The sequence below is a fragment of the Myxocyprinus asiaticus genome, chromosome 33 (genome assembly GCF_019703515.2).
Source record: "Myxocyprinus asiaticus isolate MX2 ecotype Aquarium Trade chromosome 33, UBuf_Myxa_2, whole genome shotgun sequence".
Classification (NCBI taxonomy): domain Eukaryota; kingdom Metazoa; phylum Chordata; class Actinopteri; order Cypriniformes; family Catostomidae; genus Myxocyprinus; species Myxocyprinus asiaticus.
The window spans coordinates 32,019,989-32,043,637 of NC_059376.1; the positions used below are offsets into that span (position 1 = coordinate 32,019,989).

Below are 23,649 nucleotides of genomic sequence, written 5' to 3' on the forward strand. Positions count from 1 at the left end.
CATCAGGGAGCAGCATGTTCTTATTTGTGTACTAAATTGCCTTTGAATGGTATCACCTACACCCACACATGCACACGCCCGCACTGGCAAAGATTTAAAGTCTACATGAAATCCAAATCCACCCGATTTACTTTCTTGAAGTGTGTAATTTGTTCAATGTTGAAAATATTTTCTGCTATCCAAGTGTAATATGCATAAAAATCATTTATGGGTTGATTTCACCAAACATTGTAAACACCGTGGTGCTATCAAAACATTGTTTTCCATTATAATTATATAATTATTAAAAGGAACTTCTAAAAAAACCAAAAATTAATCCCCTAACTTCTTGTTTTATTTTTGTTAGTAACTGGTTGTCTTTTATTCTAATAAAGTAGTTGAAATAGAAGAAGTACACACAGTGATGTTTCGTTAGTTAATAATTGAACATTCACTGTAAAAAAAATTCTGGTTACATTTTTTTATCATTTAAATAAAACACAAAGATTTAAAACATTAGGCTTAAAATTTTTTAAGCAACGTAATTTCCCTACGACACTTGTGTAAATAACACACATGGCATCTCAGAGTTCCCTATTTTATTTTCTATTGATTCGCTTTATTTCCAGATATTCCAGAGGTGTTGCCGTGTTTGTTTCCTTAACTTTCTACCATGACCTGCAGCTGAATTGCGATGCAGTAGAGGAATTTACCTCTTACATTAGGGTGGAGCTTATTTTTTAACTTTTGAAATATGATCTTCTTGCCCTCTCATTTTGTTCCTACATATTAAATAAAAATTCAGGCAAAATATCAGCACAATTGAACAATATTTAGGGTTAGCTCAATGATGGTGAAGTTTCTGATACTCCAAAGCTGCGGCCGCCCTGTTATTTCACATACTACTGATAATAGATTAATTCTCTAAAGACATCAGGCATCACAATATGGAACTGATAATTGGTGCAGTGTTCAAAGTGTGTATGGGAGCCACATCTTCTCCCGAGGTTCCACTCTTCAAATGTTTCCAGGAATAGTGGGGATTCATAGACACGGCCAAGTATGAACCAGAGATTGCATCTGATGTCGTGGCAAGGCTAGTGGAAGACATAAAAGCAAGGCACCATCGATTATGCCAACAAGCATCTTGAACAGAGTCAGCCGAGAGATGATTATAAAGAATTCTTGGAACATGTGATTGTGTTTTTTAGTGCTGCTCCTGCCAAAGGAGTGCGATGCACCATGCCCAATGGATGTCTAAAGTCATATACGGTCTCAAGATCTGGATGTTCAAGGCTCAATTTAAACTGTCTCCTGCAGAAGTGAGAGGATTATGTGACGTGTGTGTTCGCAGAACGTGTCTATCTGAAAGCTTGGATCTCTGCACCTCAAGCATCAGGTGCTTCATACAGTGACCTGCTGCTGCTGAAGTCACTACTTGAATACTCATCAATCCATTCAGCCATCTTAATGTCAACAGCATGCAAGTTTTCCAATCACTTGTGGTACTTGTCACAGGAACTTGTTAGCTTGGCTTTCTTTGACAGACAGGTCAGTTCGTCAACCAAGAGACTGATGGTGAGTGAATGAAGGAGACCAAGATCAGGATCATTCCAAGCGAATCACTGTTGCTCTTGATTCATTCAAGGACAAGAACTTGGAAGATTTCGTCACAGCGATGTCAGTGACATAGCAGGAAATAGGCTCTGTCCAGGCTGCCATGAATACAATAAATTTAGAGTATGCTGGACATTGTCAGACTGAGACTATGAACTCTGTCAGAAATATAACAAAGAATTCAAAATCAATGTGTTCAAAAATAAATACTGTATTGTTTAAAATAAATTACGATATACTCATAATTCTTTGAATTTTCACAATTTTCTTAATCTTTGAGGCACTTGAGCTACCCCTAAACATTAGAATTAATTGCTCAAACTCTTTATACAGTGTTTCTATATTATAAGGAACAGATTAGGGGGGTATGAAATTTTACATTTTGTAAATGTTTTAAGCTCCACCCTATCTTACATAAATCTCCGGGATTTCCCCAAATGTACAAGCGCATCTATGTAACGGTAGCCAGCTGGTAGGTAGCTGTGCAGTGTGTAAACCTCACTCCCCTGGCCTCAAGGGGTGCACTAGCGACTGACGCTAGGGGCTGTAGCCTTCAGCCTCCTCGTTAGCGCAGATCTTGTACTGTAACTGATCACAGCAATCACAGTTCAGCACATACAGTATCCCTTTAAGGAATTTACGTCAGTCAACCTTGTCCCTGATTAATACAGTACATAGTTGCACTGATCAGTTACTACTAAGCACAAGAAAACCCTCAACACACACTGACCTGTGTTAAAGAACATATGGTCACGTTGTATTAACAGCACCAAAAAATAAATTTAAACCTACAGCTTGTTGTCCATTAAAAGAAGAATTACTGTACCCCACAATCTGCGGAATCTTATTAAGTGTGTATATTAATAAGGCAAAGCAAGCAGAGATGCTTGAGCAAGCCATTGATGTGTTCTCACGGGGTGAGAGCTGTGCTGTCCGCTATCACTGCCAAACTAATTACTGATCCACCAGCAGCTCTGGTTTTAGAGCAAGTAAGAGGCCAGCGGAGTGGCAGGTCCATAAATGAAGTCAATATTTTTATCAATAACGGACACGTTCAAATCAGGGACGGACGAAAGGACAACGGTCTGTGTTTTTGGCCTGGCTGGGTTCATAAAATGTTACATTTTGTTAATTTTTTAAGCTCCACACTATCTTACATAAAACTCTGGGATTTCCCCAGTGTACAAGCGCATCTACAGTATGTAATGGTAGCCAGCTGGTAGGAAACTGTGCAGTGTGTAAACCTCACTCCCCTGGCCTCAAGAGGCGCACTAGCGACTGACACTAGGGGCTGTAGCCTTTAGCCTCCTCGTTAGCACACCTACCACCCAGGCCGGAGACCCCAGTTCGAATCCCGCTCGGAGTGGGTTGAGCAGGACTGGTAATATATATGCAAACAGTCACTATTTTATTCATACACATCTGGGATGGCATAAAGGTGAGTAAATGATGAGAGAATTTTCATTTTTGGGTGAACTAACCCTTTAAAGAAAAAGTCCACCCAAATATGAAAATTCTGTCATCATTCACTTAAAATAAATGTAGTTCCAATTCCAAAACTGTATGACTCTCTTTCTGCCAAGGAACACAAAAGGAGACGTTAGGCAGTACGTTGGTCTCAGTCATAATTCCCTTTCATTGCATGTTTTTTTTTTCTGTACAATGAAATTAAATGCTGACTGAGGCTGTCGTTCTCCATAACATCTTCTTTTGTGTTCCACAGGAAAATAGGAAGCTAGGAACTGGGAACAACATGAGGGTGAGTAAATGATGACAGAATTTTCATTTTTAGGTGAACTATCACTTTAACACCAGAGGCAAGTCATAGTTTTTTGGGTTATAAAGCCATAAGTAACTAAAAAGAACTTTATCATGTTATCATTGTGAAACTGAGATAAACAACTGCTCTGGTCAGCTCTAAGATGCAGAGCTTGTACTGTAACTGATCACAGCAAACACAGCACAGTTCAGCACATACAGTATCCCTTTAAGCAATTTAGTCAACCTTGTCCCTGATTAATACAGTACATAGTTGCACTGATCAGTTACTACTAAGCACAAGAAAACCCTCAACAAACACTGACCTGTGTTAAATAACATATGATCACGTTGTATTAACAGCACCAAAAAATACATTTAAACCTACAGCTTGTTGTCCATTAAAAGAAGGATTATTGTACCCCACAATCTGCAGAATCTTGTTAAGTGTGTATATTAATAAGGCAAAGCAAGCAGAGATGCGTGAGCAAGCCATTGATGTGTTCTCACGGGGGTGAGAGCAGTGCTGTCCGCTATCACTGCCAAACTAATCATTGATCCACCAGCAGCTCCGGATTAAGCAAGTAAGAGGCCAAAGGAGTGGCAGGTCCATAAATGAAATCAATATTTTTTATCAATAACGGACACGTTCAAATCAGGGACAGACGAAAGGACAACGGTCCGTGTTTTTGGCCTGGCAGGGTTCACACTGTTCAATTTTAGAAACGATTCTTCCATCTGAGACATATTTCGGTGGTCAAGAAAGATTTCTCGTCGTAGGGCAAAACTGGCTTAGTGCGACATGTTAAACGATGGCCAATTAATTGCATTTGCGGTAGTGTAATACATTTTTCATCACAGTTGTGCAGTGTGACTGCTCCTACGCTGGCCAGAAGAGATAAAACACCATGTCAGTTAGGACAATTGGGACAAAAGTTTTGACTACGATGTGTATCGTACAGTCTAACATAATGTAGCACAGTGTGCAATGGCTTTTACGCAAGATCTCACTGGAAACATATTATAGAGTCTGACAAACAACAATCGTAAAGGTCAGTAAAAATCGTACAGTGTGCATCCGGCCTCAGTTAGCTAAATCGAACAGAAAATTCAAGAGTAATTTCCACACCACTAGCGGCACCAAACAAATTCAACCTCGTAATTGTCAAAGACCCACTGGAGCAAAATCCAACATTTTTTAAAGGAATATTCTGGGTTTAATACAAGTTAAAGTCAATCAACTGAATTTGTGGCAACTAATCAACTAATGTTGATTACCACAAAAAAACAAAACAAAAAAAAAATCTGTGAAAAAAATCACTTACTAACCTTTTATATTAGTTGTTATATTAGTTGCCATGAAGGCATGACACCATAAACCCTGTAAACCTGGTAAACAATGATTTAAACAACTTTAAAGGACAAATAATAAAAGTTTTAATAGAAGAATTAATTCTAAGTGCTTTTAAAAAAATTATAAACATCACATTTCTGCCTTTAAATCCTTCAAAGACATGGCCCCATTCTCTTCCATTGAAAGTGCCTTGCTGTAACCTCAATTCTTGCTTCCTTTTTTTTTATTTTTTTTTTTAGAAAAGGATGTACAAGTCAAAGTAATTTTTGTGGTAATCAACAGAATTCCACAAACTGTCGATTGAGCTTAACTTGTATTGAACCCCCAATATTCCCTTTTTTAAATTAAAAATAGGTAAGAAATACATAACAGTAGCTGACACTCAGTTTTGGCAGGAACAAATGTGCAAACTGAATGTCGCAGTTTTCTAAAGTCACACAAAATTCACCCCACAACAAAATATGCTTAAAATGCAAGCTTTCAAGGAGGAAAATAGATAATCAGTATAAATGCTTGGGTCTCTGAGGTTCATAAAAACAAGGGGTACTGTACCTAGTGTGAACAGGTCCTCGGAATGTGGGGTCAAATTTGTGTGGCTCCCCTGCAACACAAAACACAGTGTCACAATCATTTATAAATGAATTACACCTTCAAGTGCCCCAAACAACATGTTTCCCATTCTCATAAGGAAGTTGGAGACATTTGTAGAAACCGGACAGAAGAGCAAACAAACGCCGAACTGATGACAGAACAAGACTGCATTGAGAAACAACTCAAAACAACATTCATCTTATCACATGAAAACATCTTATGAACACAAAGAACCTGATCAATCTGTTCATGTGTGCCATAACAAAGCCCAGGCAAACAAGAAAACTTACCTGCGGTCTAAAACACATCAGAAATGTCCAAGTATTTGCCACAAGTTCCTACCTAATTCTGCCTTGTAGTATCCTCCTTTCAGTGCAGTCATGTTTCACTGTTCTCTGAAAGAAAACAGTGTGAATGTTTATATAATGTTGCAAGTGCGTCACTTCCTATAAGGGCTGAAATACTATCTTCTCCCATTTCTCTGATCTGTTAATCATTGCACACAAAGCTGTGTTTGCGAGGGGAGGTGGAATCTGGCTGGTGGGCGTCTTCGTCGCTTCCATCTGCCTCGAGTTCACTCTCCACTCTCTTTCCTCACTCATCCTAATCTTTCTTACTCTCCCATGGCATGTCAGTCTCTTATTCTTCTCCTTTCTTTCTGATCACCCTCTCTTCTTTCATTCCCTGTCGTTTCTCTCTCATTTCTGTCTCACAAAGGAAACAGCACTTGTGTCTCGCAGCTCAGATTGGTAGCATCCACTGTCGCGCCAAACACAAAGAGACAACAGCACGGCAGCCACCTGCTCAAAGCCTGCACGTGCACACACATTTCAAAAGTGCTTTTTGTACATCTTCAACACCTAAAAATGCAAAGGATCTTTTAAAAATACCATCACATCTGGTCTCAGGGGATCCACATCCTGATTCTTTTGGTATGACGCTCATTAGAGACATCCCTGACTTCAATCAGACAGACTAAGTCTTGCTTTGAACACACAGAGCTAAGAAGCAGATCAGCTGGGATGTGTGCCAGTAACTGGTCAAGCTGGGCTAACGTCAGCCATCACATATGATGCACACCTAGGTGGTCAGAGTTTCTTTTCTGGTTTGAGGGATCTGGCAGTGATGCTTTGTTATAATGCAGCTTAGATAAGATTTGATTAGTGCTTTAGATGTTTATGATGTCATGGCTGATACTGTATGTTGGGAAAGAATGGCAACCATTTTAGAAAATACTGTGCTACTTTGTCTCCACAGGGTCCAAAATTTATTTTTTGCATACCAATGCCAGCAGATTTGAAATAAATAAATAAACAAATAAATAAATACTGGCCATTAAAAATTCGGTTGCACTTTATTTTACAGTATGTGTACTTTCAGTATACTTAGTGTATTTACCCAAGAAATTACTGAGTAACATTAGGTAACTACATGTACTTAATATGGGTTAAGGTTAGGGTTGGGGTTAGGTTTAGTACCAAGTAATTACTGTAGTTGTTGTAATTATATAGTACATAAATGTAGAACAGTACTGTAAAATAAAGTGCTGCCAAAAATTCTAACTAGCTGTGAAACTGTACTTTGCATTACTTTTAATAAAAAATGCCTGTATGTCAATGGAATTATGTAGCTGTTTTTCTTTGCATATTTGTGACATGGAGCATGGGTCATTGAGTTGCAGCATACTATACAAGCTAGTCTCCATCCCTATGTGAAACTGCACCTGTGACAAAAATATAACAAAAGATGACACGTTTCTCATTTGTTCTTTTTGGTGGCTTAATGTGTGGATTATTCCTAATACATGTGGAAACTAAAACCTTTATAAACTTTGTAGACCGCTCTGACAGATGTTTTCTTGGAAGACAGTTTGTAGCTATGTCTTTGATTTGTGTTATTATACTGTATATAATCATTATATATGTCATTCACATAAGCAAGATTTAGATTATTACATTTTAGTTAAACCATCTATTATGTTGCTGTTCCAAATAAAGTTACCAGTCAACTGGCAAGCGGATGGATGACAAATTAATCATTTGTGAGTAAGAGAATGAAAAGCAGATTGTGTAGAATTAGAACGGAGAGTATAATAAATGTAGGATGTAGGGTATCAACTACATATCCATAAATTACCATGACTTTTACATTGAAGCACAGAGCCACAGATCTTAACTTAAATGTGAACATATGGTAGAAGAGACTAAATGAACCTTGCTTGCATGGTACAAATAACAAGTGAGATATGTAGTTTGTTTAAAAGACTTCTTTCGTATAGCAGACCTCTTTCCCGGCTGATTAAACTTTCTTCTGACAGTAAAAGATTCCTGAGACCTACCGGAGTTTTATTTCATTAATTAGGTAAATTTCCAGACAAGCCTGACTACAGATACAGTCAGCAAAGTGTCTTATAATGAGGACATGGTTTAGCATCCAATCCATGTTTGCTGTAATTTGTTTCACCCAAGAATGGGTGGGGCCTCTTTGTAGACTGTACCATTTCAAATGAGCTTCTTATTGGTTTAGAATATAGCAAGGGGAGATGTCATTAATGTACATCCAATAGAAAAAAAGGGCAGCTAAGCCAATTTATTTAGAAAAATAACAGCTCAGAGACACCATAGAATACACATTTCACATCCACATAACAACTACCATTTGGAAAAACATTGTAGACCTCCTGGACCTTGGCTAAAGAGAAGAAAATAAATAAGTGCTTTACAAACAAGATGTTGGATGAGCTCCAAGAAGCAGTAATCTGCTATGCTCTGCTGTCTCCATGATCACGACTGACCCTGTTCAAAGGGAACGTTGTTCATCGTGAGCTGTTTAAGATGTGAATTTAAAGAATTGCCACTCCTTATGTTATCTAAACCAGAGTTACACTTATCATTATAAGGACAATGAGCGAAAGAAATATAGTAACAACAACAAAAAGAAAGCCAAGAATGTGAAGGACAGAGAACACAGATGAGGACAGATAAAAAAAAAAAGAGTGATTGAGAGAGAGAGAGAGAGAGAGAGAGAGAGAGAGAGAGAGAGAGATGAGAGAGAGAGAGCAGGGACATACAAGGTGAGAGGATAAGAGGAAGGTGTGAGAGGGAGAGAGAGAAGGTGGGAGAGGGAGGGGTAAACTTTTAGCGGGCAAGCATTTTATAGAATTACGCAAATGTACAATTAGTTAATCTAGATCGATGTCTATATATATATATATAACACACTTAGTGCTTGTTAGCACACACTTTACTTAGACTTCTAATTTAATGTCTTTAATTGCCATGACATGGCGTAATTGTCAAGATCATAAGGCCCAATAACTGTATTTTACACTTAATCCCCATATTAAAATTTTTTTTTTGAAATAAATAACCTGATTAACATTGTACATAATCATAAAGTTGAAGTGGGCCCTGACAACTTTATACTTTCAGAGTAATTAGAATTACAGCCTTAAAGCAAATTACAAAGACAAATCCACGAATGCAAGGATGGAGTGGAGAGAAATAATATCAAGGAAGAAAATAAGGATGGAGTGAAAGGAAATATATTAAATGGAGAGATCAAGATTTTGATTTTGACAAGAATTTGACAAAGATGGGATCTGCTTAAAGAAGTAATTATATATAATATTAAATTATGATGATTCTTTCTGTTTGACAGAAATGTAATAAGCAATGATCCCGCCCCACAAGGGCAAAATGCAAAATAGAGTTATGAATGAAACAGGTCTCTTATGATCTGTCCGGTGACAGATGAGTTTGTCTCGTTTGCTGAAATTCAGAGTAACCATTGTGCAAAAATGTAACTACAAAATCCACATCAAAATAATTCAAGCCATTTTTCTCAGTTTCAATGTTAGTTAATGAGTATGGCCTTTGTAGAGTAGTAAAGGGTATTGATCTTTACCAGTGAAACTATATGTGTAAAGTCATTTAGGGAATACAGGAATTTGGATGGATGGATGGATGGATGGAAAGTAATGCCATGTAAGCACCAAAGGTTATTTTCATGACAAACAGAGTAGTTTAAAATGCAATGACAAACAATAAACAACAAACTATCACAGCACTGTAAAAAAATGTATATAAAAGAGATGTAAGACATGAGGAGACAGACAGCATCTCTCATCGACACCGAATTAACAACAGGGGAAACAGAAGCACACGCTCCGCAAAACACTGTATACAGCTATGAATCACGATCACGTATGGTACTACCAGCTTATATTGGCCGCGGAATCAATGCGACCCGGTGCAACAGAGTGCGGCGCAGGATGATGTGTGTGTGGGAGCGGGAGAAAGAAATGACTCATGGGACTCCTACAAAATATAAATATCTAAATAACAAAATAGATGTTCTTCACATTTACACATAGAGTGTTATTTGTGTTATTCGTCTCTTGCGCAAGACCAACAACATTTTTTATATTTACAGGCACAGGATTGGTGGCAAATTCATACAAATTATTCCTTGTGCTCCATGTGGTGGAAAGTGCTATGGATGTTAACGCTTTATTAAAGAAATGTACAAACAAAACTTTGAAACCAACCAAAGGTCAATCAGATATTTGGCAATATGTTAGAGTGATAACAATGCGATTTTTTTTTCTGATACCGGAGCAGGACAGAATCTTAGGGGACCGGGACTTAAAAATTTGCACAGACCACTACCTGCTGGTGGGAGCGGGACAAAATATTACATTTTTTTTTCCAGGAGTGGGAATTCAGGTCCAGTATTTCACAAACACCCGCAGCGCGATTTTGGATAGCTGATGTGGAGGGAGAGGGAGTGTGATGTCGCTCATGTGATGTCTCGGACTCTCTGATTTGCAGCAGCCGCTTCTTGAGTGTGTTGTTGCTTTCGGCCAATGACAAAAATAGAAAAACACTACACAATTCCTGTGCTGTTTTGTGATTGGTTGGGCAGTCTACAGTTCACCCTTAATGTTTGCAACAAACAGCCCGCCCCCATATTCCTTTTAACCAATGCACAAATTGGAAAATATATATATCAAACATTTTGTAAATCAAAATGTTTGATTGGGTGGGCAAGACTCGCATGCCTACATCCAGCCCCAGTCCCCTGATAAAAAATATTTTGCCACACCAGCCTCAGACAGTTTATCCTCACTTCTCTGTCCTGTTCATAATCTGTCCAATATTTAACAGACTGTGTGGTTCCTCAATTTGTGTGGCTTAATTGCATCAGCTGAATCGTGGCCAAGGAACAGCTGTGTCAATCCATCCCGTGTAACTAAATTACCAGAGACAGACACAAACTGCCTGCTCGGTGACACTAATCTGAGCGTCATTGGTCATTTAATGATGTCTCCAAACAAAGGCACCTTCTTCAATGCCAAAGTCTTAACTGCTTGATTTAGTTTAGCAGTCTGATGTATATGCAAACTTCACACTTTTAGCCAGTAAAAGACATCCAATGTAGTCCAGTGGATACAGAGAGACTTGTTTGTACTTCATCATCTTCGGTCAGTCTCATTCATAATGCTAGCTGGCATTAAAAGACCCTCCAATTGTACATAATAGAAAAAGAGGCAGCAAGTTTAAACGAAAGCAATTTTTTTATTTATTTTTTTATAAATAATTAATTAAAAAAAAGAGTTCCAGAGTTTCTCTGCTCTGAATTAGGCAACTCTGTTAACAGGCAGGGGAAAAAAAAGTTTGATATGTTCAAAGGATTAGATCTGTGCATTAAGCCTTTCAGTGTAAATGCAGCCTATGTCAGATCATTGAGTGAGAGACACACCACTAGAAAGAGAGACAGACAAGCAAACAATCAGGGAAAGATGGACAGGCAAAGTATAGAGAGACAGAGAGAAACAGAGTGACAGACAGAGCAGATTGTGAGGTGGGAAATTCTCGCTCCCTTTAGATTCATGCGTTTGCTGACTCAAGCCATAAATTTTAACACTGGCCTCCACTCAACTAAGAGACTTTGACTCCACTTAACTTTTAATGTGGCTGCATGCTTCATTACTATGTCTAATCAAACAGTTGTTTAAAATGTATGACCAAATTGATTACTCAAGTGAGAGCTGTTAATTAAAGATATAATATATAAAGATATAATATAAGGGTGTTTATATGTTAACATATACTGTATTGTGTTTATATGTGTGTGTGTGTCTCTCTCTCTCTCTCTCTGTGTGTGATATATATATATGTGTGTGTGTGTGTGTGTGTGTGTGTGTGTGTGTGTATATGAATATATACACACAGTATATATACATACACATAAAACTTTTCATAATATAAGTGTATACAGTATATTTACACACACACATACACACACACACACACACACACACACAGCGGCCAAAAGATTGGAATAATGTACAGATTTTGCTCTTATGGAAATACATTTTTACTTTTATTCAACAAAATGGCATTCAAGTGATCACAATGTATAGTAAGGACATTAATAACATGAAAAATTACTATTACAATTTGAAAAAAAATGTTCAGAACTTAAACTACTTCAAAGAATTCTCATTAAAAAATCCTCCATGTGCTGTGATGACAGCTTTGCAGATCCTTGGCATGCTAGCAGTCAGTTTGTCCAGATGCTCACCATCTAATATTTCACCCCACACTTCCTGTAGCACTTGCCATAGATGTGGCTGTCTTGTCGGGCACTTGTCACGCACCTTACAGTCTAGCTGATCCCACAAACGCTCAATGGGGTTAAGATCCAAAACACTCTTTTCCAATTATCTGTTGTCCAATGTCTGTGTTTCTTTGCCCACTCTAAACTTTTCTTTTTGTTTTTCTGTTTCAAAAGTGGCTTTTTCTTTGCAATTCTTCCCATAAGGCCTGCACCCCTGAGGCCTCTCTTTACTGTTGTACATGAAACTGGTGTTGAGCGGGTAGAATTCACTGAAGCTGTCAGCTGAGGACGTGAGGCGTCTATTTCTCAAACTAGAGACTCTGATGTACTTATGCTCTTGTTTAGTTGTACATTTGGCCTTCCACATCTCTTTCTGTCCTTGTTAGAACCAGTTGTCCTTTGTCTTTGAAGAGTGTAGTGTACACCTTTGTATGAAATCTTCAGTTTTTTTTGGCAATTTCAAGCATTGTATAGCCTTCATTCCTCAAAACAATGATTGAGTGATGAGTTTCTAGAGAAAGCTGTTTCTTTTTTGCCATTTTTGACCTAATATTGGCCATTAAGACATGCCAGTCTATTGCATACTGTGGCAACTCAAAAACAAACACAAACACAATATTAAGCTTAATTTAACAAACCAAACAGCTTTCAGCTGTGTTTGATATAATGGCAAGTGATTTTCTAGTACCAAATTAGCAATTTAGCATGATTACTCAAGGCTAAGGTGTTGGAGTGATGGCTGCTGGAAATGGGGCCTGTATAGATTTGATCAAAAATGACTTTTTTCAAATAGTGATGGTGCTGTTTTTTTACATCAGTAATGTCCTGACTATACTTAGTGATCAGTTGAATGCCACTTTGGTGAATTAAAGTACCAATTTCCTTCCAAAACAACAAATTCTGTACATTATTCCAAACTTTTGGCTGCCAGTATATATATATATATACACATACACACACACACACACACACACACACACATACATACATACATACATACATACACACACACGTATATATATATATATATATATATATATATATATATATATATATATATATAGGTTTATGTATACAGGTTTTACACACAAATAGGCTACATCCATACACCGAGTTAGTGAGTGAGATCCAGTTTGTGATGGTGCCATTTTAAAATGAAATCATTATCTGATTTAAACTTCTCTATGACCTACCAACACCTCGCTGTCACCTTCCATTAATCTATGTTCAGCCTTTTTAATTCAGGACCCTGTGTTCTTTATTCAGAGTGTCTGTGGCTCTAATAAAGGGATCTCATTTAAATCAATTACAAAACACAAGCACATGTGTTGCTTAAAAGCATGATAGTTCTCTGTTTGAGAGAAAAGAAAATGTATTGTTCTTTTCACAAGGATACCAGCCACAGCCTTGAGCACCAGGCAGATGGCACAGACATTGCCATTGTGAGTGTGAAAATGACCCCGGGAATCTGTCTAAAATGTGATTTTCTCCCTTTCAACTGACCACCATGTTGCTGTGTGAAATGAGTCTTGCACACCAGTGATGCTGTCCACAGTTAAATGGTTAACTTGTGCAACTTTCTGTGTCATTTAAAATGGGCGCTGGGAAAGGAGATGGCACCATTATGAGGCATTATTTATTATCCCTCAAAATGGTGTTTGTGTTTAATCCTTCATTATTAACATCCCACACGCACAGTATAGAGCTCATGTTAAACTCCAAGACTAAGACATGTTTGACACCCATAGTAGTAAGAAGAGAGCTTCTTTGTACCACCTTTGTTCCAATGTCTTTTAATGTTCAAACCACTTGTTTTTGGTCAGCGTTTAATTATGCCTGGCTAGATTTAAGCTACTTACTGTTTGCCATTTGTCTAAAGTAATGGTAATGGTAAAAGCAAAGCTGGTCTCTCAATGAGGCTACAACCAAAATTCTTGTCCCTGTTATTGAGCCAGCCAAAGCCATTCGATAAATCACTGTCACCACCATTTAGGCTACCAATCAGCAAACAGAGGCACTGTCTGTAATCATGCCAGACCCTGATGATCATGGTTTAAATGGGGCCATATTAATGCATGTCATACTGTTCATGACATGATGATGTCATGTTCATCTTTACAAGCAGTATCAAGAACACACTGGACTTCATGTGGGAAAAATAAAACACAGCCACTCTCTTTCTATACGCATTAAGAGCTTGAAAGACAAAACTTTTTTCAATAATTAAACATCAAACGTATTTTCCACAAGTCAACAAAAAGAATATAACATAACAGAACATAACATAACATCATAACATAAAAGGCAAATATAGTATCTCATGATTTTTTGCAAAATTAGTCACGTGACACAAGAGAACCAATGACATTCGGCGTCATTGATGTCAAACCCGGCATAATTCATTTTCATTTCAGCATGTTTGTATTGCCTACACACAAATGAGTTGGAGAGCTGCAAAGATTTTCAGTCAATTAAGCTGTTGCATGCCTTAACAGTATTTAAAACATAACACACAAAACAAATGGGCTACTTTTATGATGCTTTTTTATCCTTTTTGGAGCTTGACATTCCATCATCACTGTATGCTTTCAATGTAAGGAAAAGAGCTGCTTGGTGATTGTGCAAAATAACACATCTTGAAGAAAAAAGCAACCTGGTCTCATAGTGAAAACGTGACTCTAATCGATCTACATTTTTGCTAAACTTGTTATACGTGTCTCCAGATACAATTCCCTGCAGTTTCCAGGTGAAATGAACACTAGGGGCGCTACAACAACTGTGTGTTTTATACACTTTCACTCAAATCATGACTTTAATGGCTGATTATGCCTTTATAAATACTTATTTTTCTCTCTATTCCTCAGACCCTGCTATTTTATGATATCAACACTTTTACTCTACCGCATCTTTTAAAAAAAGGATACATTTTAATGCTTGTATTACAGACACACCTACATATACACTTAATCAACAGGATTAGCTTGTGTGGTAGCTCACCTGATAAGGTGTTGGACTTAGAGTTGGAGGACCGCGATTCAAGTCCCGCCATGAACTTACACTGACACGTGATATTACAAAGTCATAGAAGTGGCACGAAATGATGTGGTTGGTTCAGAAAATGATTCAGCATTTTACTTCTGCATTTTAAATCACTAATGGTTAGGTTTAGGCATTGATTTAGTAAGAATGTCTTTTTGAAATGTCTCATTTATATTTTAAAACACTATTGGTAAGGTTCAGGCAAAAGTTTTACGTTAGGCAGTTATGTTTTAAAACATAACTGCCTATCTAAAATTCACCTTAAAACCTCGTCTGATTATGACACCGCTTTACTCGCTTTTGGCGCCCCCAGCTGGACATTTCACTGGAAACCTGCAGTCAAACGTGTTATACAGCACGTGAATTTTGAATTGCAAAAATATTGTCATGTTCACATAAATTTCATGAGATCAGGCTGGAAAAAAGTTAGGTTTAAGGGTGAGTAAATGAAGACAGAATTTGAATTTTTGAGGTGAAGGGACCCTTACTGAACTTGTTAGCACTTCAAAAACTTTTTTTGGCTCTGAGAAAAAATCTAATAGAAAGGAAAATAATACTGCAGCATTGTTTTTTTTTTAAAGGTTAGCATGGCAGATACTGTTGTCAGAAAATGAGGCCAGGGTCTAAACTATTTGCAGCTTTCATAATCTCTCTCTTTCTCCTCTCTATCTCTCTCTCTCTGGACTGCAGTTAAGAAGTCCAATCAGACAGAACAGCTGATCGAAAGATAGGTCGGCGCAAGCTCTGCCCTCATTTAGCTTGTCCACAGCCTCCTACAAAATCAGTCACATGACCAGTTGTGTTTTTACTGTCACACAGGGCGAATTCCAAAAAGTGAGCATCCCTATGCCCTACTCCCTCAGAAGGGCTGACCCCTTGAAGTGGGAACTCTGAAGGGAGCAGGGCACTCACGTCTCATGTATGGCCGTTTGGAACACCCCTGATGAAGGGAGTAATGAAAGACATACGTCATTTCCACTTTATCTTCGCCTGAAACGTTACCATGCAGCACAGCTGTACTAACAACAGTAATCTCTTATTTATTGCTGTTAATTTGTTGTTGCAAATAAATATACTTTTTGTAATAGTTTTTTTTTTGTGTCTTATTTTAAATTGCTTACTGTTGCTGTTTTAAGTATAATAATAATAGTAATATATCTGTACTTAAATTTATATAAAATACATGAATGAACGTTTCCCGCTGAAAGTTATTTGGTGCACAAGAGGTCTTAATAATAAATAAATAATAATAAACCACAGGGTTTAGACTAGCCAACAGGAAAAAAATTACCCTGTTTTTGGAGTATTTCTCTGCATATGACTGTCTACTATATTATGTATGAGGACGAATGTAAACCGTTATAAAATGGCTATAGCGCTCGGCCAAGCATTTGAACATGTAATATGTTCTGATCAACAACCTTGCTTTAAAATATATCCCGAGGAAACACCACCCAGGGTCGCGTGACCATAAATGGTAAAATTACTTCCTCAAAGTGACTATCGCATGTACCCTTCGCTAACAGCCTTGTGGATGGGTCCTCCATGGAGGACTTGAGTTGCCCTTTTTTGTTTGGAACACCTCTTCGTGCGGTGTCCCCTTCCCACAGTGCCCTTCAAAGGCGCAAAAACGCAGTTTGGAATTCGCCCACAATAGACTCTTTTTCACCATCCAGGTTTTGGAACGCAGAAGTAAAAGACTGCAGGGTAAACTTCGATAGCGGTGAATGGGAGTGAATGGGAGACCACGGCAAATATAATTTTTACTTACCCATTTGCTCCAACAGCAAATGAAAAAAATCCTCTATTACTTTTCACTGACTTTTCAGAAGAGGAAAAAAATAGTGAGCAGTGGATTATGACTGTCAGATGAGAGAAAATGCCAAATGTACTGTCATTCTCTCAGCAGCTGTATAAGAAGCACCCTCACAGCTGTGGTAACTAATTTTTTTATAACTAATTCCAGGGTAATATAACACAAAGCATGATGTTATAAATTTACACTCAATATTTAAAAAATTGCTATTATAAAAACGTTTGCTAGATTTACGCTGCTAAATAAGGCGGAAATGCATCATCACAGTCCGTGAAAAAGGTCTATCCACCTTTTTCCTGTGGGTCTTACTGGGGAAACGAATGTGGGTGGGACTTCTGCTGGAAGTTGCTCTACAGCATTGCCTAGCTCTGGCTATAGTCATTTTAGACCCTGTTTACAGCTGGTAATAAAGACATGTTTCGGATTATCTGATCGCAAATGGTCAGTGCTAAATATAGTTGTAAACGAGGTGCAAAATATTTTGTGATTGGATCACAAAAACACATACAGAGGTAGTCAAAAACCACAGCACCACCTCTCACCTGTCAATCACCTGCCGAACATTGAAAATTTCAAAAAGCAATTACATACCCAAGGATGAGAACTTCACAGCTCTTCCTCAGTGTGTCTGTCTGATTTTAACATGCAGGGTGTCAAGATGACAAGTACACACATCTAAAGCTGAACTAACACAGGTACTCCACTTAAACAACCAATAATTTTGCTCAAAATGATGCGTTTGTGCTTAGATTAAATATCAGCTGCATCTGGGAGAAACAGTGTGACGGTTTTGTTCGTGCTTTCTTTGTCTTTCTGACTTTTTTGCAGTTTATTATCATTCAGTAACACACTGATATAGTGATTGATGTATGTCCATACGAAATCACACATGCTCTCCTCAAAATCCCAATACCACAATGAAAGAATTAATGGAAGTATGCTGCAACAACAGCTGTGTTTACTTGACAATGGAAGTAACGCCCATATTTCTCGCTAAGCATCACAGGATGTAGGAAAAAGGTGGATACCTTTCCCACTTTTTCTGCCATGATACCTATCCAGAGGCGGCACTAGGGAGGGGCTAGCGTGTGCTTCAGCCTCCCCAACAGAGTCCATATCACCCCCGTAGCACCCCCAGAAAATGTTTATAACAGCACCTAGCAGATTGTCCTCTGTATAAAGATTGTATGAAGAAACATTTTCCCTGACAATATTTTAGCAATCATGTCGCCTGTTTAGAATCAGAACTAACGGTTTAACAAAATGGTCCGAATCGTTCAGACAGCTCACGCACTGTATCGTTTGGAGCGTTTCTCACTCCGTAAAAACAGAAATGAAATAACTAGAACCAGAGACTATTTAGCAGAGACGTGCCACTTCTATTAAAATGAATGGCAGAAATTGGAACGCCCAACCAAGGAGCTCTGAGCGTCCAATGGTCAACGGATGTAGAAAGGAAGACCTGCCTTCCATGTAAAAGAGCCAGTCACCTTTTAGATACAGACCTCGTCTGTCAATCAATTCAAGAATGCGCATGCGCATTAGCTATAAAAGCCGGGAAAATTGCTTATTTTTATGCGTAATATGAGGTAAAGAGGCATAATTTATGATACCAGTTTTATCAGATTTTACTGCTGATTTAAAATATGCTCTTTGATCATAATCTTGACCAACCGTTTTTCAGATTTCGGTGTTCTTCCATTCAAGTAAATAGGAGCTGCACTGGCATGACTGGAAATAGTCTCCCGGGAGTGTTCCAAAGATGGCCGGCAGTGGATTGACTTGCTAGAAAGACTTTGCTAGAACAGAAAACAATTAAGTGGAATATTTACTGTCATGATACACAGAGCAGATGAGGAGGTAAACTTAACTGTTGAAACTTTATTAAGTGCACTCCAACTGCATATCTCACAACAAATCTCTCAGTAATGGTGGAGCAGCCCCCGTAACCTAGCAACCCTGGACCCTGCTATTGTAACAACCAGAGCCCTTCTTCCAAGGTGAGCCTATAAAGTTAGCAGAAAAAGCATAACGTAGTGGTCCCATAGACTTTCTTATGGTGGTTCACTGGCGTATCATTGCATAAAGCGTCAATGCATGTACATTGGAGTAAATACCATGGTGTAAATCAATGCACCGCATCCTAATACCATGGTCCTGCCACAGCAGGCTATTTTTTTTGTGTGAAAGGTAGCTGATTTTGAGAAACTTTAACTAGTACTGGATGTGCTGTATGAATAAGTCTTTTAACAATGCTTTGTAGCCTGTAGATACATTGATTGCTTCACAAGATATATACCTGTGAAAAGGTAAAAATGCTGCCCCTAAAGTCACCAGAAATAAATGCTTTAGATGCCAGATTGACGCACTGAGAAACAATCTGAAGCACCTGCCAAAAATACGCAAACTACCTTGAAACTACACTGAAAAAAGTGTGTAATTTTAAATGGTAAAAGACTGTAAAAATGCTACAATAAAAAAACGTTAATTGGTTAACGGGTAGTTACCTTGAACTATACGGTAAAAAGTTATAATATATTTAAAAAGAACATACATGTAATTTTATGGCAAATTATTGTTAAAATTACAGTAAAAAATAATAATCGGGCGCTCCCAGAATTCCCTGCGTGACCCATTACATTTCATTATATTTTATGGGAATAGTTATGTTTCTTCTTATTTTTAATATCTGTTATGTACTTTGGGGTGTTCTGTGTTATCTTTGACGTAGTTTAGTTAATGTTTATTGCATTATTTAAATTTCACATATGGTACCCTGATGGTGTTTAGTGTGGAAGGGCCACTATTGATGAACTTCATGTCATCATGTGCCCTTCTGTAACTACTACGGTGATTAACAATACATTATAAAGTGAAAAGCAGATTTTTACAGTTTTAGAAGGTTAATGTATCAAGTTTATCATTTAATAAAATAAACGGTAATGCATCGCAAAATATACAAGCACCAAAATTACATCCTGTAAAGCCTGAAACGTGGTTACCGTATTTTTCATGGTAAAACTTAACGTAATAAAATTTACCGTAAATTTTACGAAATTTTTTTTTTTTTTTTTTTTACAGTGTACTATATGCTTCCTTCAGTCTATCTGACAATGGTTGCGACTGACAGGTAGTTCGTGGGAACCTAACAATACAAAAGGCAAAGGCCAAAGAGCATGACCCTGCCAGAGCGAAACAGAGGAACAGCTGCTCCCTGCACTATTTACGTGACAAAGAAAACTTCGTTCTTTGACACTCGAATAGCTCTGCCATGGTGAACCGTCAAGGTTGCAAAAAGAGTTTCAGATACAGAATAGAAGATGATAATAACTCCAAGTCTATTTTCAAAAGTGAATGGCTCTGGGTGCGTAGGCGTACCAGATGCATCCCTTTGCCGTGATTATATGTGTTATAATTAGACAGACTGCCTCTGAAAAATATTTAGTGCAGTACTGTTATATGGCTAGGTGGCCTTTGAGAACTGGGGGGGGGGGGTCTAATTCACCATTCTACTCTATACTGTCAATGTTCTAAGATTTCTCAACATTCTACTCCAGACTGATTCTCGATGTTCTAAAATGTTCCCAACATTTTATTCCAGACTGATTTTATTCTCAATGTTCTAAAACGTTCTTAACATTCTATTCCAGACTGACTATTTTCTTAATGTTCTAAAATGTTCCCAACATTAAATTCCAGACAATATTCTATTCCAGACTGACTATATTCTCATTGTTCTAAAATGTTCCAAACATTCTATATCAGACTGATTATATTATCAATGTTTTAAAATGTTCTCAACATTCTATTCCTGACTGATTGCACTCTCAGTGTTCTAAAATGTTTTCAAGATTCTATTCTCAGTTTTCTAAAATGTTCTCAAGATTCTATTCCAGACTGATTTAAATCTCAATGTTCTAAAATGTTCTCAAGATTCTATTCCAGACTGATTATATTCTCAATGTTCTAAAATGTTCTCAAGATCCCAATGCAGACTGATTATATTCTCAATGTTCTTAAATGTTCTCAAGATTCTATTCCAGACTGACTATTTTCTCAATGTTCTGAAATGTTCTCAACATTCTATTCCAGACTGATTATATTCTCAGTGTTTTAAAATGTTGTCAGTGTTCTACTCCAGACTGGCTATATTGTCAATGTTCTAAAATGTTCTATTCAAGACTTACTAAAGAGCTTTGTTAAAACACTGAATTAGCTGCGGCAAACAGTTATCCTAAACTATGTCCAGTTCTCCAAGTAGGCTGCTGTATACTGCAATAGTACCGTTCTATGAGGATTTAACACAACACAAATCCCTTCCAGATGGAAAAACCTGCGCAAACACCATTTCTGTGTACGATGGTTTTTTTTTTTCATTCTTTCTCTTTTTGACGTCTGCCAGTTAACTTATATGACGTGACAATTAAAAATCATTGCATTCTCGAATTCGAAAATAGCACTATACTGTCCTTTCAATTAATCTAGTTTTAGTTAAGAAAGTAACAAACAGAGATTGGATGAAAACACATCAGTGGAGCTATTGTTCTGCCATACCACCAGCTGATATGGGTAACAAAATATTAATTGCGTGAGAAAACAGCCAACAGTCATTTACAGGGATCGTTTTAAAATAAAGCAAACACTACTAAGTAATTTCCCTTTGTCAATTGCCTTACTGCAACAACTTAATTTAACGCAATGCGATTCACAAACTGCTTACCATAGTATGAAGATGGAATCGCACTTTTCCTTGCCATTGCTCCCCCGACGAGCGGTCCTCGCGTGTGTTTTGTTTGTGTGATTGCATATGAAGCTGTAAACGTGAGTAGTGTCTCTCCGGCTCGTCCACATACAGTATATTACTCGAATCTGTGATTTGCTGCTGGGCCAAGCAGCGGAGCGCCACTGTGTTTACAGCGCCATCAGCAGTGTGAGAAACAACGCACAGAGAGGCGGTCGAATATGTGAATGACGCCACGACTATCCAATCGCTGACTTTCAAAACTTCCTACTAGCCAATCCGGTCGAAATAAGGGTGGGGAAAAATAGAAACCTCGCAGTCAGGCACAGGAAAAACACTTCAATGAACACATTAGAGTAAATGAAATCAGCTGAATCCAAAGTGGCTATGTTTGTAATTCCTTTGTGCTACTTGAGACAGTATCACACAATAAGGGAGTAGTCTGTGAGTTTTTATTTTGTTTGTTTGTTTTTTTGCAATATGGCTTTGTGGAAACCACAATGGTAGGCAACCAAAAAAAGAACTATTGAAATATATAGAAGTAAACAGAAGTACTTTCATTTTGAATTTTTTTTTATTTTTATTTATTTTTTTTTTAACTAACTTACCATTGTGGGTTTAATGATTTGGGGAAATTAGTTAAGCATATGGCAGTATTATTACTAAATAGTTACATGTCAGTTGCATTACATTGAAAGATCAGCAGTGTTTTGTGTTGACATTTAAAATGTATGATGAGGTAATTTAAGCTGTACTTTCCACCAGCATAAAAAGTACCATGGTACTTCAAATGTTTGTTTGGACATACCTTAGTAGTACTCTATTTTTTGGACATCTTTCTTAGTATTTTTTGAATTACATTAAAGTACCATGGTATTACCTTCTGAACCTATTTTAGATGTTTTAGACCTGTATTTAGGGCTGACCACTTGTGGCCGGATCACCCAAAACGTATCTTAATACCAGGTGTTAATGAGGTCTATTACTGTACCATGGTACTGCAACTTCCTTTTATTATTATTATTATTTTTTATTTTTTTTTTTGCGAAGGCCGGTTGCATTGTAAGACAGTTTCCTGGGAAATTTGCTCTCACTATTTTTGTTACTAGGACCACTAAATTTACTGGTGATCCCAAACATATATAGAAAAACACAAATTAATAATTAGTTGACTATAATCACACATTCCATAATAAAATTTTAACATATCACTTTCCTATTCCTTTCAAAAAATGGAATAAATCTGAAAAATGAATAAACCAAAAGCTGTGCAAACGAACAGGATGTTGAATTTCTATGGATGCCTGTGTTTGCAAGTCACCATCTGATGGCAGTCATTTGTTGTGGTTGATGCCAAATGCAAATTTATGTTTACACTGATCTGCTTTTCCTCTGTGGGACCCAACATATTTAAGTGTAGTTCCATCTATTACTACATACATTTCACACATATATCTTTTCTACATAAATTTTTTAATAGCATATGACAAAAAAAAGTCAGATTCTTATAGCATGTGTTATATCTGTAATCTAACTATATCACAGTGGTTTTAGCAATTCAGAATTGGATTTTAAATGCAATGCATGGACTTGCACTTTATAATTTCAGATAAATGATCAGACCAGACACAATCAAAAAAGCTAATAAGTCCACAGTAGTTGGTCTAATTGGCCATAATCATGCAATTCTTTACAGGAATGAGGGTGCAGTACTGAAGTGCTGTGGAAACGACTTCTGGTCCTGAAAGCCTGTACAATAATAGATTCACTAACCAGGAACTTTAATGGATATGTAATTTAAAATTCTAATTTTGTAAACTGCACTTTGTCACTTGTTTGTGTTCAATGGGCTCTGACAGGTAAGAATTCTAATATACAGTACTGGAGTTTTATAAAAGAGTATAATGTTTTCTAATCTTTAGATATACTGTATGTTTCAATTTCAGAATATTCTGACATTGCCCAGAGGATATATGTGTTTTAAGAAGTACATGTGTTATTCTCTTTTTTTATGGAAGAGTATCTCTTTGCATTTACTGATTTTTAAAATAACTGGTTAAAACTGGTTTTGTGAACTTTAACCATTTCAACACTTCAAGAAAGATCATACATAGAAGGGAAATAAAGCAC

The 23,649-nt window shown here is 37.3% G+C and overlaps 1 protein-coding gene across 5 annotated transcripts in view; it reads right to left on the minus strand.

Annotated features, from left to right (window-relative positions):
- The window catches only part of LOC127424356 (choline transporter-like protein 5-B), a 50,060-nt gene extending 28,363 nt beyond the window's left edge, over positions 1 to 21,697 (minus strand). For 2 of the 5 annotated variants that reach the window (XM_051669446.1, XM_051669442.1), the window contains exon 1: positions 21,499 to 21,697. In XM_051669446.1, the coding sequence (XP_051525406.1) occupies positions 21,499 to 21,629 (131 nt within the window). In that variant the 5' untranslated portion in view covers positions 21,630 to 21,697. Of the gene's footprint in view, positions 1 to 5,260; positions 5,310 to 5,641; positions 5,695 to 18,452; positions 18,471 to 21,498 lie in introns of those variants that run through there. The other 3 variants (XM_051669443.1, XM_051669444.1, XM_051669445.1) reach the window with 3 other exon arrangements.
- Positions 21,698 to 23,649: the final 1,952 nt, after the last annotated feature.